Raw genomic sequence first — 19,095 nt, forward strand, 5'->3', positions numbered from 1 at the left:
TATTCCACATACACGTAAATAAATAGTGATGTTTGGGATAAATAGGGAAAATTATTCTTGAAAATGTCCAAATGCTGAAATTTTATATTAACAAAATAAAATAATGAACAGCGATGGTGTGCGTGAATGCTACTCAGCAATGAGATAAATATATTTCACAACCTTTGAACTGTGACGACTTCCATGGCATTTATGAACATAAAAAAAAAACACGTGTGCACTGCTGCTCCACCCATGGTACACGTTTACATAGATACGCAAGTGTGTCCTTTGATCCAATGATGAAATCATCCCAAACCGTTTTATTTTAAAATATACGAAGCTAAAAAGCATTGGGACATGGAATTTTGTTAGCTCGGCATTTTGCAAGTGGTCGCGGCTTCTAAAAGCTTGAAACCTATTTCTGAAAGAATTGTTGACTTTCTTCCAAACCAGTTCTTGTTGTAAGGCTTTTGTATCACAATTTTTCCGCTCGTAAGTCAAAGCAAAGAAATGGCTCAAAACAGAATATTAGAAAAACAATGTAGTCTGATTAAAAATCCTCCACCCAGCGAGGCCTTTCAAAATGAGCTGTTCTTTGTGCGTCATAAATGAAGCAATATTATTGTAAATCACAGAGGTCATGGCCCACACCATCCAGTGTACAATTGGGTCAGCCTGGCTTTAGTTGTTCTTCCAGTATGTTGCATAACAATCAAGATCTAGACTTCAAAACTGATCACGTTAAAGTTAGTCACTCGGCTCTGTGACTGCATTTTTTTGCCGTATTAAAATCACATGAATGGCCAAGCTTTTGATTGTTTTTGCCAACAATGTTCATTTCACGTCATGCGGCCTAATTAAACAGAGTTTAATCAAAGTAGTTTAGTGCCTGTGACAGGCAGTTGAAGAAACTCTTTGTTACCAATGACACAATGCCCACGCAAGACTGACAACGGAGTATTGTCTGATAAAATACATTCCATTGCTCAGCATGGTTTTTTTTCTTTCTCTTTTTTTGTGCTAATGGTGTGTGGGCAGTGGCCAACACCTTCCAATGCTTCTTGCGAACTCTCTTGCACAATCAAGCGTGTGACATCACTGCAAGATAGGATTTTAATTCATGTGGGTGTAGTTTCGGCTAGTGCCGACGTGCACTGCTTCACTTTCTTGGATTTTTTTTCTTGAAATTATTTATTGCTTTATTTGTTTAGCTCACATTAACTCCTTCATGAAAAACTGGAATAATTACAAGTCTTTACCACAAATGAATGTCTTTATTTTCAAGACATTGCTAATGCACAAGTGTACAAGCGAGCTTTTCGGCTCTCGCAATAACAAAATAAATTCAGTATAACAAGAAAACATACAACAGTGGTTATTTGGAATGTGATTTTTTTTTTTTTCAATTTCAACAATGCTTTTTTTTAATAAATAGTCTCTTGGTAGGCTAGTCATTTTAAATCAATAAATTCTCTTCAAGTCCACATTTAAGGAATGAATAAGAGAAATTCCAAGAAAAAACACATTGGGAATAAAAAAAAAAAATCTTTAAAAGGACTGTTGGAAAAAGGCAAACCCCTTCTTCTGTCTCAATCTTGTCCGTCCTGTATCAAGAATCCATCAAAATATACGATTGGACACAAAACGTACATTTCTTGCAAACATCAACATAAACGCAAAATGTCGTTATGAGGAGCTTTCACTTGAAATTGCTACAAGGCAGCTGACCTAGCCAGCCAAGGTCAGCCCTCAAAAGTCCCTACCCCAGAGTACGAATGTGCTATACTCCCAATTGTAACTGTACTCCCCTAAAAACACCAACTAAACTCACGCCACAGGTTAAAGCACCATGTCAGCCTCTTTGAACTACAGTACACTCGAATTTCAACCATCTAGCACGCCGTTTCTCTCTCAGAGAGAATGCACAATAAAAGGAACCTGTGTGTGCCGCAGGAGGAGGTGGGTGGAGTGTTCTTGGATGCTACAAGTCTGTTGTGAGACCTCAATCTCGGTCCTCCTACTACACGCTAAAGAAAAGGAGCAGTCTCAAAGAGGATAAAGTGTGAGGAGGGGCTCGAGCGGCCCCGTCCTCTGGCGGGTAAGGGCGAGTACGGGACCAACCGCGCACTCTCCCTCCTGATCCCGAGGGGGTCCGAGGTTCCCTCCAAGCGGGCGGGCAGGGTCGCACCACCACGACGGTGCGCCTCGGAGTAGCGGGGCGTCGGCACATCAGGCTCATTCCCCAGGATTGAAATTCAGAACATGCGGTCTCTGATGCGAACCTCAGTCAGTGCTGTGATCCTCCAGCTGGGAGATGATGGTGATCAAGTTCTGGAGGCCGAAGATGAAGCCGCTGTCCTGGCCCTCGTGCACCACGCTGTCCTCGCCATAGTGGCGGCAAGTCGTGTGAGCAAAGTCGATCATGCGCACGTCCACGGCGGGGCTGCTGGAGTCCGCCGGGCTGTGGGCGGAGCGGCCGCTATTGCCGTTGCCGCTCACCGCGGCGCCGCCGGCGCTGCAGCCCGCCGAGGAGGAACGAGGGAACCCGAAGGCCCCTTCTTCCTCTTCCTCATCGTCAGACAACTCATCCTCATCCCCCTCCTCTCCACCGCGGTGCCGTGGTCGAGATGGCGTTCTGGGAGGGTCTCCGTCATAGATGATGAGCAAGGAGCTGGAATAGAATCGGTACGACTCGCAGGACTCCAGAGCGGCTTGCATCTCGCGGAGGTGTTGCAGCACCGGGGACAGCAGCTCGCGCCGCAGGCGACGTCCATTATGGAAAAACTGGTAGAGGGCCTCCTCGAACCCTGCGAAGGTCAGCTTTCGGCCGTGGTACTTATTCATGAACATGAGCTGGTCAGAATCTGATTGGTACACCTACGGGCATCGGAGAGAAAAATGACAACTAAGTCAGACTGGCGGCACAATTTGACTACGACAGGATGAGCGCCTCGGGGCTTGATCTTACCTGCATGCCGCAGAGGCGCACTCCTATGGAGGCCGACGTGCTTTGCTGACACTTGCGGATCTGATTGGCTTTCTTCTCCTCTGAAGCGTCATCGCCGTGCTGGCGGGTCCCCATCTTCAAGTCCAACACACATGGGACTGTGTAACGCCATGTTAGGTTCTCCAAAAGGATAAACTCTGTGGAAGCGAGTCAAGGAATGCACGACACAACACAAGACCGATACGACATGCGGTTTCTTCCTATGAACATGTGTCACGTGTTGCACGACGAGCGTGATGAAAGGATACTGTATTGGTTCCGGTGCTTTGCGTTGTCCTTCATTCTCTGTAAATGCTGCTGGTGACATTTGAGACTCCAGGGATTGTGTTTGATCTGCGGCACCATGTTGCCCTTCTCTAGGCTTAAGTACAGGACCTCGGCCTGCTGCTGTGGCTGGACATCGTCACGGTAGCTAAAAAGAAAAGCACACAGAAATAGAAAGGTCAGCGTTTGTGTCACAAAGTGCTTTTGCCTTTCAATGTACAGCAAGGAAACATTTACCTTATGATCTTATCTTCTTTCCGGCTCTGTCGCGCTCTTTCTTTGCTATAGTTGTCGTTTTCTACGTGCAAAGGGGACTGCTTTTTGTTGCTCCGCTTCGACATCTTGCTCTTGGGCTCGCAATCCGTCGATGGGTCCTTGTTTTCCAGGTCACCCGTTTCGCTATGAAGAGGGTACGCAATGAGGCACAGGTTCCCGCCCTCGTCCTCTTCAAAACTGACCGAGACCACACCTGTGAAAAGGAGGACAACATCGTTACAAATATATAACACACCAGAGGACATCTGAAGTTTCATGAACATCATTATGTTACGAATGAAATCGCTCAACAAGGAAAAAAATAATCATGATACATGGCCATAAAAGCTCAACTAAAAAAAAAAGACAGACACGGTTTGAGTTGTCATTCAAAGCATTTATTCAAAAATTGCAACTCAAACAGAGTAAGCAAGACCACAGGCTCATGCATTTAACAGACATACAAGCTCAAAACATTGACATGGACGTAGTGTCCTAACAGAGCAAAACACTTTCACAGGACAAGGCAGCTCTTTTGTAAACGTTTGCGTTGCATTAAATCTGCGTGCCCGAGGACCCAGCAACCACGCCGCTTCTCACGCTTGACGTCATCTCTGCTAACATCAGCATCCTTAGGCCCTTTCGCCCCCACCAGTTTGGCCCAATGGAGACTTGCATAGTCATTCCACTACAGTGTGGGAACTTGTGACTCAACGGCTCTTTATTAAATGAATACGGAGGCAGCAGAGGTGAAATACGCCAGGAGTGGACGATTGTCCTTGGGAACATTATGTTGCCACCTTTGGAAGTTGTAGGAAAAAGTTTCATCATTGTAGTGTCTTAGCAGTATCAGCTAGTCCTTGAAATCTGCCGTGTAACTGCTCAGACATCACACACGTTCTTTTTATAGTACCGCGCCGCATTTCGGCGGAGTCAAATAACATGGATATTTCACCTCCTTAACAGAGAGGCCTTTGGATATGTGGACCAGTCTATACTAAATGTCATTTGTCTAATTGGGTATTAGAAAGACCTAGTGGACAGTTATGACAAAAACAATAAAAAGGTGGCTGGGGACTAATTGTCAGTGGTTACATTTATTATTACATTTGAGTGTCGCTTTACTCACTCACTGCAGTGTATGTTTCTTTTTATTAAGCTACTTTTTAAAATCTCTCTTTACGTTGCTTTTAAATTTGACTTTAAATGCTTTGAAGTGTGCTTTTAAATAAAGCTGCCTTGTCTTGCTGACCCAGAGAACTGTCTGCGCCATTTGTCTTTCTATTGCCTAAGATGATATGCTTAAAAACATTCCAACAAAGTTAAGAGATGGATTAGTATTTTTTAAAATGGTGACACTAAGACTTATTCACCTCTATACTGACAATGAATACCAGCTTCAGAATCAGGAGCACTATTTGATACAATTCAAATTTTATTTGCAGTAGGATTCTTTCTTCAAATTTCAAATTTGCTTAAGGGCCAAGGTTACGGGCCAACAATAATTGAAATAACTGACTAACAAAACTTAACAGATGGGTTCTGTACATATGAGTCAACAGTCCAGTCCTGTTATAATATTTCCCCCTGTATTGATAGTTTCTCCATGTGTGACATTATATGTAAGGCCACACCAAAGACCAAGGTACTAAAGGCAAGGCCCCGGTCCCAGCTTTTCCATCAACTGCGAACACGACTAGGGCATTAAAATCTATAGATAACATTTCCTAGAACGTCTATTGATTTTCACATTCTGTTCTTGAGGCGCTTTCAACAAATCCTACTGCAAACTATTCAAGCCAACATCAGTCTGTAACTGCAGCCTAGAAAGCGTTACGTAATGCTTAGCATGTAAATGAGAAGCATGCGAGCTAGCTTGTAACCGCCATGATGGGACACTCAGCTCCGGGAGTCGGTCTTACCTTTATACTGCGGGGTGAACTTCCTCATTTCGGCGGGGAGGCTTTTGTAGAACTGATGCTCGCGGGGAATGAGCGGCTTGCAGATGGTCTGCTCCCCGAAGCGCAGCACGCAGGAGTGCCCCCCCACCTGGTGCACGAAGGGTTCAAGCATCACCCCCTTTCCCGAATAGGGAGTTCCATCCGCCTGCATGAGGGCTTCCAGAGCGGGACTCATCCTCATTCCGCATCGGACATCAGAGCGTGGTGGACCCACGTCGCAAGCGAGGCAAGGGGCTCCGGCACTCGCCTGGCTCCCTATCCTGGACTTGTTTCCTATGGGGCCCACAGGGGGCGCTGCCGGTCACCTACTCGAGCGACTGCGGGGAAAAAAACAAAGCCTAGGCAGGAAGGACGGAGGCAAGAAAAACCCTTTATTCCCTACGCGTCACCTGCCCTGGGACAGTGTATATCGCTCTTCTGTAGAACTATATAGCTTCCGCGACTAATTTCGTGTCATCAAACGCTACGTGTGCGTCACTAAAGGCTGATAAAAACGTAATGGCTTAGCAAGGACGTTACCTATCGCGGTGCTATGGCTCGACTGACGTACCAGCAAATGTCGCTGCTTGGTAAAGAACAGGAAGCTCCGCCTTAAAACCACGCCTCCTCACTGAAAACCAGCCAATCACGGAGGTGCTGTTGTTTCTGGGAGGAGGTAAGGCATCTCGAGAGGATCACACAAACAAAGGGGGGGAGAGAAAAAAAAATAGTGGGAGGGGAGAACAGGAAAAATACTAGACAAAAACACAACACTGAAGACTTTCTTGGGAGGGGGTGCGCCTGGTGGTGGTCGTTTACTCATTTTGCAGGTTTTTCACTTTTGTTGCCCAGGAGACAACCTGCAGCTTGCATATAAGGTTTGCACTTGGTCTCGAAATGTCAACAATAGTGAACAAACCCAAAAAGAGCATGTAACTAAACAACAAGTAGAGGTATGCATGAATTTATGACAGAACAGCTGCATTATATGTCATCACAATCAGGGCATTTGGCATTTGACAAGTGAGCACTGTCATGTCACATTTATAGAAATCATCAATATTTTATACTTTATTGTTCAAAAATGCAGTATAGCTAATTGCAGTTGTGCCACACATCATCTGGAGCAGTTCAGAATTATTATTCATCCAATAACATGCCAAAAACATGAAAGAATAAGCACCCGATATAAATCATATTGCTACAGACGTGGTCGGAGTTGGTTGGAACAAGTTTCGCTTTGACTCACCAACCTATCAGGGGACAGAAAAATGCATAGTTTCTTGGAGGACCAGAGGTGGGAAGACTAACACGAGGAATTTCATAATATAAGAATGTAGGTTTAAAGTCAGCCAGTGCTTATGATTGTGTTCAAAATACACATTGGGACACACGGTCTTGTAAAAAAAATCATCCAGATTTAATTACATTAATTATTAGTAATTAAATGAGCTTGAACTTGAGCAACATGTGAATTGCCCACTGCATTGCACTAAAGCCTCTCAGTGGGAAACATGACACTTGTGTTCAAAAGCTGACCATGAACACAGTGTAACAGTCCGACGTCTCACGAGAATTGTATGTCCAGACAGTAGACCTTGTTTGAGTACTTACGTAGTGGCAGCTTATGTGACCGTTTGACTCCAGACATGCCCATCATCAGGTGCTCTGTGTGGTCACAAACTGGAGTTTTCAATACATCAACTATAGGTCATGGACCATAGGTGTCAAATAAAAGGCCCGTGGGCCAGATCTCCCGAAACTTGCCGCAATCTTCCTTGACCTCTGTTCGAAACAAGCTATAAGATGATAAAAATCCAATGCATTTTGAATATTGTTAAATTACATAAAATATAAGCAGTTTACATTAGCATTTTGTAACTTCTACTTTCCCCAATGGCAACCATAATGATTATGTCTGTGATGAAAACAAGTTAGATACATTGGGGTTAATTAACAACATTCATTGCCTGACACTTTCACCCAAGCAAAACAATTTTTGCATCTGGGCGGTGGAGTTGTTGACCAGTGTGTTGGATGGATGACATATTGAGTCAGATGTCCGTGGAAGTTTGTTTGTTCTAGGTGGAACAGTGGCTAGTCATAACATAGGTAATGTTTATCATTCTAATATGTATCCACCAAGCATAATGTGTAGGGGCTAAGTGATGTAACCTTCTCAACATGTCGAGCACGTGAGCAAGCTCTTCCTTGGAATTCCGCCTGCACTTGTCATCCTGTTCCCATTAGTATCACACATGTGACACATTTTGAATCAATGTGTCACATAATAAGCATTCTTATTGTAGATAACTTAAGTGATGTCATTCCTCTTCTTTCTTATTTTTGGGGAATGAATAATGTTTTTTTGAGTGATGGTCAACTTAATAGGTCAGACTAATGTGTCACTGGTTACAGTCTCATTACACTAATCTCTGATGTTCCAGTTCAGCACTGGGATTACAAATGGAAAGAAAGAATCCCAGAGCCAGACAGAGAAGGGATTAAATGATCAGCCCTTAAACAGGACACCAAGTCTTTTCTCATTTGCTTTTCCTGGGAAAAAATTTCCAGTAGTCTGTGCTTGAAAGGTCCGAGGCTATCACCTTGCTGCACACAAGTATGTCTGGACCTTGTAGGCCAAAGAAAATGCTTTTCCCCTAGACTGTAACTAGAAACCTGGCCGCATAGAAATGTCCATTGACGTGGTTTTGGCCTCGTCACTCTGGCCTCACTGTTTTGTCAGTGTTTTGTTAGCTCCTCTCATGTCATGGGTCCCTGCGCATGGACAATAGACGCGGGCAGTACCACCGGGTCTTCAGACCAGCAATGACTCAGGGTAGTGATGTAATCTCCAACACTTTTTCCACACACATTGTACATTTCAGCAGAATTCCAACCACAGTAGGTCTCGTAAGAAGACTCCGTGATGCTCATCTTCATTGTAACCTAATTTTACATTGCTATGGCTCGAGTAGAACATGAACCTTTCGATGGTGTCTATTTTAAACATTGTGAATACTCTTTGAAACATGTTGGTGGAATTGGAAACTTAGGGGCATTTGAGGCCTTTGTTTATAGACATTTTGTTTCACTTTCTTTTTCCACGAAATTGACTGTGATACGGCCATTTTACAACATTTGGTTTCATATTTCTTATTCTTATCTTTTTACTTTTGTAGCCTACATTTACATTCTTCAACACAGTGGCATTATTTGGAAGACAAATTTGTTTGTTCTTCAGTTCTCCTAAAAATCTGTTTTGAATGTCAACATATTTATTTGTTTACTATTCAAAGGCACTCACATATGAACTTGATGTTTTCTGTGAATTCCTTAAGGCAATAAATCTCCGATTGAAATTGTAAACAATGGACTTGTTTTCATTTTTCGCAACTTTATCCCAAAGCTATTATCGCTGTCCTCTATTGCTCCCAAGAAACAGTAAACATATGGGAAGAGTTTAGAAGCCAAAATGTGTCGTTACGCAAAGCATGGATTGAATTTCAAGGTTGGGGGAGTCACATGGCTTTGTTGTAGTTAGTGGACATCCCATTTTCATCCCATTGGATCGACGCATCCTCCCCCTTCTTTTCCCCAACACGTGAGCAAGCGAAACATGGCTCAGGGTGATAGCTTGCTAGAAAAAGGGGCCTGCTTGTCAAATGAGGCGCTAGCAGTGTTAATAGCGAATGTCAAAGGTGCGGTGACACAAAATGCCTCATCAAGGACAACCTTGTTTACTACCGCGCTCTCCAGCACCCGTCACAGCATTTCTTATCATTCCATTTGTCTATGACGGAATGTGATTCATCTGTTTGAAGAGTATTTCTTGGGAATCATAAAACGTGAGTAAAGTTATAAAAACATCATTCACGACAAGGAAATGGGTGTTACTGGGAAACGGAAAAGGTGGTTTAAATTTAGCCAACATTTAGCCTTTTTGTGAAACATGGCTTCTTATTGGTTGCACGCACCAAGCAGACCTGGAGAAGCTTATCCATGCGTTTAATTTAATTTGATCCAAAACATTTAATCCAAAATTTTATCAAAAGATATTTCACACTAGGCAATCCCAATGCAATGCCCTGTTGGTGATCAATGACATCTAGTCAAACAGCCATCTTTAGTTTTCAAGGTAAATAAATAACTCAGTCTTATCCTCACAATACAAAGGGCAATCTAGCAAATGTAAATAGTCCAACAATAAAGTCCCTTTGTGCTTTTAAATTTAGTACATAGACGTCACATTCCATGTTTGCATTGGAGGCCTACACGTGCAAATATAGTGGGGTGAGGTGGAAATCACCTGACCAGTCTCACACATTGAGATTACATTCTTCAAGTCCACTGACACATTCCACACATGCATTCCGGAAGCTTGGCATAGCCCATTCCCCTCTAAATCATGTCTTTGCACAGTGATGATGCATGGAAACACAAACTACTGCCTGATGCGGCCAGATATTGACACATCATAACACGTGCCACATCTCGTTAGCTCAAAATATTCAATCAGTGACACACTATAGCTTTTTAAAATCAGAAACAGTGCAAAAACAAACAACATAGGCGACTAAATACAAGAGCAGGAAATCACGTGCGGTGAAAGCTGAGAGCATGAAATAGCCCATGGCATCATGCCAACATAAACTAGCCCCTCATGACCCAAAAAGCCCCTTCCGAGAGGCCTAGATGAACAAGTCCATGTCTTGTCAACAGGTTACAGAAATGTTGAGAGCTCAAGCTACACTATTAGCACTTTAACCCGTCTGTCAACTAACAACAGAACCATGACCCACTTTGCCTCGGTTCAAGGAGGAGGACCTCCCGTATGAGTTGTGTTTGTAAACATATGTCATACTGCAGGCATTTTCAGTAGGCATGGTTGAAAGAGTGTGAAAAATAAATCACATAAGGGGCGAAACAGTTTGAAAAGACACGTAACGACTTGTAAACAGTGACAGCTTCGGTTTGATGGCCTACTTTTTCCTCGTTGTGGATCAATGCAGGTTCATCACTGGTATGTCACCATGGGAACAGTTTCCAGAGGACACCATGTAGCCATGACAGCACTGTAGGACGATTTAGTCAATGTTTAAATTGCTGTGTAGCGTAAGGACAAGCTGCAGACAGACACGGGGAAATTTAACATCATCCGATACCTTCACCGTTGCCTTCATTTGATTGAAATGGTTCCTTGTGTGATAAAACTTAAATCTGTACAGTCAAAAGTCTAAAGTGATCTTTTCATTCTACGTTGTTCAGTGGTGGCCCCGTCCCCTGCCTCTGCCCCACATCCTGTCTGGCCCACCATCAACGACATCAACATCCCGTCACAGCCAAAATTTGAGCGTGCACCAGAAAGAACTGTTTTTGTCACGTGACAACACAACATACTCAATGCTCGATAAAACGTGTTCCACTCATCCGCTAAATGACTAAATCTGTTTAGTGGCAATTAAATTATTGTTCCTCGTAATCTCGCCTACAGGAATGTGCTTGATGATGTCCAATAACTAGGCAGCTTTATACTCATACTTTCACGGTGGTAACATTCAAGCAGTTATTTCACTCCCTTTTTTCCTGCAAACAGCACATTTGCAAAAGGATGTAAATGCAAAAATCTTGCAGCACAAACATAGCATAATCCAAAATGTCAGTTCTACAATGACTGAAGAGACAAAATCACCATCATATTTTTGCAGATCAAAAATGTGCAAGGACATTCAGTGCTCTGGACAATTACCCAATGACAGACTGTCATTGTGACAGTCAAAAACAAAAACAGCCTCCGGCATTCAACCCGCCCCCACTTGAATCGAGTTATTTGCATGCTATGCCACTTTAAAGCTAATGTTGGATCAAGTCCAATATTGGCACGACACACTTGCAAAAATCCCGTATGTCTGGAAAGGTTAGTGGGTGGAGATGAGAACAAGAAAAGAAAAACAAACCTCATAACCTACTTCAGTTTTTTTCTTTCAAATATGAGACGCTTATTAAATTGACACTATGCTGGCTCAAAATCAACTCATTATTCTCATTAAGACAGTCTTGACAAAAAAAATAGGTTACAGTGTGACAAAATGTAAACACTGCATTTATACATATGACACAAGCAGTCAGATTGAACAAAACAGCAAACCAAGCCTTCTTCTTTTGGCTCGCACGTGCTGCACAGGACATCACGTGTAGCCTCAGATTGCCAGCAGCCAGAACCATAATATTGTGATTTTCGTGCACAGCCACACTCACACACACACACACACACACACACACACACACACACACACACACACACACACACACACACACACACACACACACACACACACACACACACACACACACACACACACACACACACACACACACACACACACACACACACACACACACACACACACACACACACACACACACACACACACACACACACACACTAGCTGCGACACACGCATGCTAAGGATCCCAAAACAAACAGGCAAGATATTTACAATCCAAAGTCCTTCCAAGAAGTTAACAGGTCATATGGAAACACCCGGCTTCTACAATGGTGCAGGACCTTGTTGAACTTTCATTTTTTTCAATTTCTAACATAATAATTATTAAACACGTGTTACAAACAATACATCGACTGGAGCAAGCTAAAAAAAAGTGCAAACATAATCTTTATTTATGTACAAAGGTCATGGCCATGAATGCTGTAAACCCTGTTGGCTAACTGTCAAGTTCACTGCTACTTTTCTGTCTTATCAGGGAAGGGGGGGAAAAAAAAAAGTAAACATGGCCTGCTGTTAAAATGCAGACTCCTCCTTCCACATGGCTTGGTGTTGTTGTGTCCAGCCTTTTGGAGTTTCTCAATTCTGCCGCTTTCAGCGTGTGATTGTGGTCTTGTGCATGCATAGTTGTGGGGGGCGGGTAAGAGGGGAGTATACGTTGACGCAGTTATGTAACATTAGGCATGCACATTACAGACGTATGACGGACGACGACAGAGCACAGAATGTTCTGTAGTGAAAGATACAATTATACTGGGAAAAACATTGACCCGTCCGTCATACATTGCTGAGGTTTTCTCAATATTGCATAATAGCAAATAAACTCAATAACTGTTTATATTTAGGAAAAAGGTCACATGACTGGTGAGAAACTTACATTAATCTAATAGCGAAAAAATCAAAAACTTTATGTATAGAAAAAAAGCTCACATGACTAGTGAGAAAGGTACATAAAAAAAGCCAGCTAGAACAGAAGGAATAGCACGTGTGTATGGAATTTTAGCATAATAATCGTTAAAAAAAAAAGAAATAAAATAATGGATGGCTGTATTGTTGTATAACACAAAATAAAAATTCTTTCAGTGGTGCAGCTGACAGTTAAGAGTTATGGTGGATAGCTGGAAGTTATAAACTATTCCCCCAAAATTGAGGCGGAGTTCCTGGAAGTACTTTATGAAGAATCCAGAACTACATGTTCTACAGTTCGCCGGGTTTGTGAAGGATCAGAGTCGCTGAGTGTACACACTAATCCACATTGTTTGACCAATGTGCTGCTTTTTTTTTCCCTTTCATACCCAAAACAGAAGGGAATTTGAGCTTGAAACTTTACATGTGGAACTCCAGGCAATAGGAGTTCTGAGGTCAAGCAAAGGAACACAATGCAAACATGTCCATTTTAGCATTGTATAGAGACTGACGCATGTAAAGTCGCTGCGTAACAAGAGCTTGGCTGTTGACATTTCACACCGTGACCCCAGAGTAAATAATTCACTAGAAAGTTCAGCAGGATTTCCAATAATAGATAAAAGCACAAAATCAGACAAAGACAAATGAAAGTGCAATGCAAAGTGCAACAAGAAACACTCCACAACTTTGGAAAATGGAGAACCTTAATAATGTTGCTGATTGTGTTTAAAAAAAAAAATCACAATATGTAAAATTAATTTCGACTTGAACTTGATGATGTGTTGGCCAGTTGCATCCGTCTGCTTGCAACCTTCACGCGGCCACTCGATAACACATTTGTACAGCTTGCTATTTGAATTGATGTTTCAATGCCCGACATGCAGTTTGATTGAGTGTAGTAATGACGTCTGTTGTTATCCATGCATGGTGCAAATAGGTCATTTACATGCAGTGGATATAAAAAGTCTACACACCCCTGCTCAAATGCAAGACTTTAGATAGAGTATGGAATTTAAAACCGAGCAGTATAACACACAAAAATGTTTTACAAAGAGGTAGAAAAAAAAAAAAGTGTGCACACACACTCTTAGAATGGTGGTGATGCTTTGAGGTTGCAAGCCGGAACTGGTCAGGGAAAGTCTACTAGAACATTTAAAATGTATTTGGGGTTATTCAGAGGAACTATAATTGCTGGCAGATATAGACTCCTATTTAATTTGAATTTGAATATTATTAATTCCGAGCACAGCCATTCCTAAATTATTTGAGGGTGTGAACACTTGTGCAAACACATTATTTCAGTTGTTTGTTTTCACCTCTTGAATGACTATAATAAGCATTTGAACAGGGGTGTGCAGACTTTTTATACCCACTGTACCTTTACTCATAACAATATCAAGTGCTGCTTTTAGTGTGCAGTATTAAGTGGTGCAGGTGCACAGTACCTGAGCCCATGGCCACTGTGTGATGATTCACAATGAAGATGAGGCCTCGTGAGTTGCGTCCGGGGAGGGGGGGCAGCAGTATTTGGGCACTGCAGTGCTTTTCTGTTTAATCTCAGCGCACGTGATGATTGATGCACGTTTCGGAGGAATTAGGCGTACCCACGGCCGCATCACTCCACCCTCACTCACTCGAGCTCCGTCTGCCTGCATCCCATTTTGTACAAATTCAAAATGCAGCTCTCTTTCTGTCCATTATGTTATAGGCGCGAGTTCCTGCAGCAATTTGCCGTCCTACTTTTTGTGCTTATACTTATTGCAAGACTGCGAGCTGTTCAAATATATTCAAGGGCAGTCTTTAGCTTCGGGTTAACGTTGTGTTCGGCATCTTTAAATGGTTTTGTTCATCCATACAAATTTTGTCTTTTTGTCATGCCAATGTATTCACTATTCAACGATTGCCGTCGTCAAATATTCTCATCTTGTCCCTCCCACACTCATCCTACCCGCACACCTCTTTCTGTCTCTCTCTCTGTCTCTCTCTCTCTCTCTCGTTCGCTCCCTCTCTGCCACCCGTCTCTTTGCTGCAGTGTGGAATTTTCCAAGCTGCAGTATTAGGGCTCATGCTGATGAAGTAGGACGGGTAAGGACGGGTGAATTTGGTATGATGAAAGTTGAAAAAAATGAAAGAAAAGAAAAACAGTTATGAATGGCCTCTCATATTTCTCCATCCATCTAGTGGAAAAGTACCAGCGCATAAACAGGTCGTGCATGTAGAAAGATCCAGATGCAAGCAAACCACATTTATGTCCAGCTATTCAATTTTCAGCAGGATCAATTCATGTCATTAAAATCACATTTTTGTTGCACTACCCCAAGGAGTTTCATTTTTCAAATGTTTTTTTTCTTCTTGATGGAAAAGTAGGCTTATCATAATGTTTTAAGCTCGTTCATTGCAGGTCGAGAAGTACTGTACATTGGTTATGTTGAAGGAATGTTAATCCACCGCAACATTTGTGGCGGAATAAACGGAGGCGGTGAGTGGAAATGTGTTAATGACAATCTGTGAGTGTGACAACTGTGGCCATCTGTTGCAATGTGGTTGCAGTTGAGGTCATTTTGGTGAGGATGTGACTCAAGTAGGACTTTTGCTGTAATCTTCTGGCAACGACATAAGAGTAATGACATAATGATGATTATAGAGCAGGAATGTTTGTGGATCAAAGTGGAAAACCTTGGTCTTGCGAAGCCACCGATGATAGCATTTGACCTACTGAAGGTGATGGAAGTTAGACTACAGTCCCACGAATCAAATGCTAGCCTGTTAGAAAAACTTTGCTGGATTTGGTGATAATTTACTGTATCTATTCATCCATCTAGTTTCTATAATGCTTCATTGTCAATAGGGTTGCAATTTAGCTGGAGGTTAAAATATTTTGATATGACAATGTTAGCATGAAGCTAACAGACTTTAAGACAAAGTTATGTTGTTTTTTTTAATTTACAATGTGTAATTCTCTGTTTTATGTATATTTTAACAATAGATGTCATCTGGAAGTGGAATAAAACAAATTGAAGCCTCTTTTTTTGAAGAATTATCTGTCAAACTGCTTAGTGTGTTGAGTACTTTTTCCATTCTTGGTCCATGTATAAAATCAGAAGGTATCTTGCCTTATATTACATTTAAAGTTCTGATCATGAAATCTAAATCCACCTCTTAATTTACCTGGTAAAAATCAATAAAAGGGAAATACCGGCACTTATTTTATACTACTTAAAGCACTGCCTGCACAAAAGAGTAAATGTTATCTATTTGTGACTCATCGCTCCTGGCAAAACTAAAAACACGTGACATACTATAGTCGCAACTTTTTATATATGATTTCAAGCCTACAGTGATAACAGCCGAGATAACACAACACCCCAAACAGATGGGTGTAAACCAAATACCGTCAGGATGACGCCAAGTCATTTTGACAGGATTTTATAGGGAACCACATCACATATTAGCTTAGAGAGGGTGTTTCTTGTGCAATAAATGTGTTTGTGTAAATGCGAGAAAACTTAGTCACTCATCACTAGCTGATCTCCTCCCGTCATTTGTTGCTCTCATCGGCTCTCATTATGGTGCCAAGAGAAACTAGAGCCGGCAGTCCTTCGTGACAGAGGGGCTTTAGTGGGAATCCTGAGGGGCTTGGGATCTGGGCCAGAGGGGGGAGCAAGTCAGTGCCAGTCATTTGTGCTCCTACTATGAGCAATGTTAAAGCAGGGTGAACCTCATACGCTTATTTGCTAATCAGCTCCGGTGCAATTGAGTGCACAGTTCGACAATGTCTCCAAAGGGTTTTCTAGCATATTATACAAAGGACAAAGAATTCTTTTTATCGATGGCTTATTCTGTTCAAGGTCAGGGCAGGTGAGGGCTGCAGCCTATTTCCACTTAACTCAGGATAAAAGCTGGACAACCCCATGGACTGTGTCGGACAATCAAAGGGTGATGATGAAGAGTGCGTGAGTGAGAAGTGAACCCACGCCAGCTGTACAAAAGTCAACAACAGTATTTGGATCATGGCTAAGCACTATAATATGGTCATGAATGGTCAGAACCGGAGTGACACTGTGCCGCTACACTGCAGTACACTAGCTAGATACACAAGTGCAAAACCCAGAAGTAAAGCACTTCAAAACATGAAGGCTGGTATTTAATCTGTTGTCCATTTTGATGTTTGGTTTGAATATTCTTAAAGCCTGTTAAGCAAGGATCTTCTTTAAAACTGGTTAATCTGAAGATGCTAACGTTATCGTCCAATAGCAACTGGACAAATCCTCTATCTTTCAAGCTAGCGCTAAAACAACGGAGCGTGGGATCACTTCTCACTGGACGGTGTGGGAATGCATTTGAACTTCACCTATGTCCTGTGGTTTCAGCCTGTCGGACACAATTTGTCCATGGAAATAATCCTGGGGTTGCGTAACTTTGACCCCCCCTCCTCCTCCCGACACGATGACAAGCGGTGGAAAATCCCAGAGATCAAGAAAGGGATCAGACAAAAGGAGGACAGTGTGAACAATGTAGAGATGGGATAAAATAGAACAGGTTGTGGGTGTAACACTGCTGGGCTGGCTATCAGAAAAGGACATCAGGACCTTGTCTCTGAGAACACAGAATCGCAGAGAACGCTGAGGCGGCAGACGGGAGGCCTTGCCAGTAAATGAGCGAGGTTTACTCTGCGAAAAGTCATTTCAGCACATGGCCAGTTGGTTTGTGCTGTCGGGAATAGGAAGGAAGCCTGTGAAGTGAAAAGCTGTGATAAAAGACAACTGGCAGATGAAACAATGCGAGCATTCAGAGCTGTAAATTGAGAATAAGGCGGTTCTCAATTTTAGAAGATAAGTCATGCCCCCCCCATAAAAGTCTAAGATCTTGGAACTAGAACATCCCACCCCTGTTAGCGTGATGCAATCGTCTCAACAGACATAACATTCTCTTGGGTCATTTGAAACAAAATGAAGAAGCAAACTCCAGAGACTTTTAGCAAGACTTGGGAATCAAAAATAATTAGAGCTCAAGCCGACACTTAAGAGGATACATTTGCTTTTAATAAGAACAAGTTTAAATATAGCCAGAGTTAAGAAGGAGGCATGCCCAGACAGAAAGAGTTGGCAATCACCACAAATGACCCGCTATCATTTCCAACAACGAAAACAATATCAAATGCACCATGCGTGCACGAGTAGATCACAAAACATGTTGCTCATTATGGTACTTAAGGGAAAGGCTTTCCCAATGTATAAATAAAGTTCAGTTGCACCGAGTGTAACGATCCAAAGGCTATATCCATCCGATATCACCGGGATTAATGTTGGCAACAGCCATGCCCTTCATGCCTCAACCCTCCTCCTCTGAGTCACCTATATGAAATGTGTCGTACGTATCGGTGTGAAAGCTTGTGTTGAACACTTCAAGTGTGACCGGGGACATGTTAAAGGTCTTCTCATAATCCTTTGCCATCCTCTTATGTGAAGGCGCATGCTCATTTACAATCTGCGTTGATGCTTACGCAATGAATTTCTGCTCAATGATTGTTTTGTTTGCCGTTGTTTTGCAGAGTTTATTGTGAACAAGAGTCCCTTATCCTCGCCAAGAGAAGGGGGGAGTCAATGGAAAACGCAAGCCATAGCAAATCTAATAAAGTACAGATTTGCTCTGTTGTTCCCAGTTTGTAGAGCAATACGATGGTTGTGCTAATACAATTGCGGTGATGTGATTAGAATAATTTGGCACTGGAATTGCATCGCTGCTTCCTTCCAGAAGGACACCAAGATAATAGAAAACAGGAAAGGCCTAAAATAAACATTGTTGTCTGCTGGTTGACTCAAGACAAAACAAAATGAAAACAAAAAAAAGACATTCAAAGTGATAATGTTCCACTCCTGTCCTATAGGTGGCAGTAATAAGATGAGCGCATTCTGCCACAAATAGGAAGTGTGTTTCCTCACATCGTCTATAGAGCTTCAACCGATTTCAACGCTTTTGAATCTAGTTATGGGAATCGAGAGGTCAAGATGTATGTACATGGCAGATGTGAGTCCATCAATTTTAGAATGACCGCCACTTGTAGCCCCATCATCACCTAAAGACAACGACCCCTCAATTCTGAAGTCATTCGTCAGTTTGCTTGTCATCACCAGCCTAAACTCAATTCCTGTTGGGAAAGTGTGTGTGTGTGTGGTGTGGTGTGGTGTGCATGAACATTGTTCTCAGACATTTATCTCTTGCGGCAAGCATGCGAGTCAGCACACTTGAGTTGACCTGGAACCCCTGCGGGTACCACCTCAAAGGGTCAAAGGAAGCCAAGGCAAAGGGTCAACGACACCGCTGAGGTCCTGAACGGGGAACATTTGCCTTACATAAGTTTCCTGTACTTCTGTAACTAAAACAAAAAAAACAGCATTTGTTTTGGAGAGAAATCCTACCTTGTTAAAATGAAAACAAGCCTCTCTTTTTACATCAC

At 42.4% G+C, this 19,095-nt stretch overlaps 1 protein-coding gene across 2 annotated transcripts; it reads right to left on the minus strand.

The window, feature by feature from the left end:
• Positions 1–1,236: 1,236 nt before the first annotated feature.
• LOC147049222 (inositol hexakisphosphate kinase 2-like) lies at positions 1,237–6,037 on the minus strand. 2 transcript variants are annotated; one of them, XM_085924509.1, is made up of 6 exons: positions 6,020–6,037; positions 5,431–5,786; positions 3,491–3,722; positions 3,238–3,401; positions 2,951–3,126; positions 1,237–2,859 (listed from the first exon to the last, which is right to left on the minus strand). In XM_085924509.1, the coding sequence occupies exons 2-6, from the start codon at positions 5,648–5,650 to the stop codon at positions 2,266–2,268; spliced, it is 1,386 nt and encodes a 461-aa protein (XP_085780635.1). In that variant the 5' UTR covers positions 5,651–5,786; positions 6,020–6,037; the 3' UTR covers positions 1,237–2,265. The 2 variants fall into 2 exon arrangements, with proteins under 2 accessions (XP_085780635.1, XP_085780634.1); XM_085924508.1 differs by lacking the exon at positions 6,020–6,037 and having other exon boundaries at positions 5,431–6,010.
• Positions 6,038–19,095: the final 13,058 nt, after the last annotated feature.

Source organism: Syngnathus leptorhynchus, chromosome 11 (genome assembly GCF_054491065.1).
Source record: "Syngnathus leptorhynchus isolate UIUO chromosome 11, UIUO_Slep, whole genome shotgun sequence".
Classification (NCBI taxonomy): domain Eukaryota; kingdom Metazoa; phylum Chordata; class Actinopteri; order Syngnathiformes; family Syngnathidae; genus Syngnathus; species Syngnathus leptorhynchus.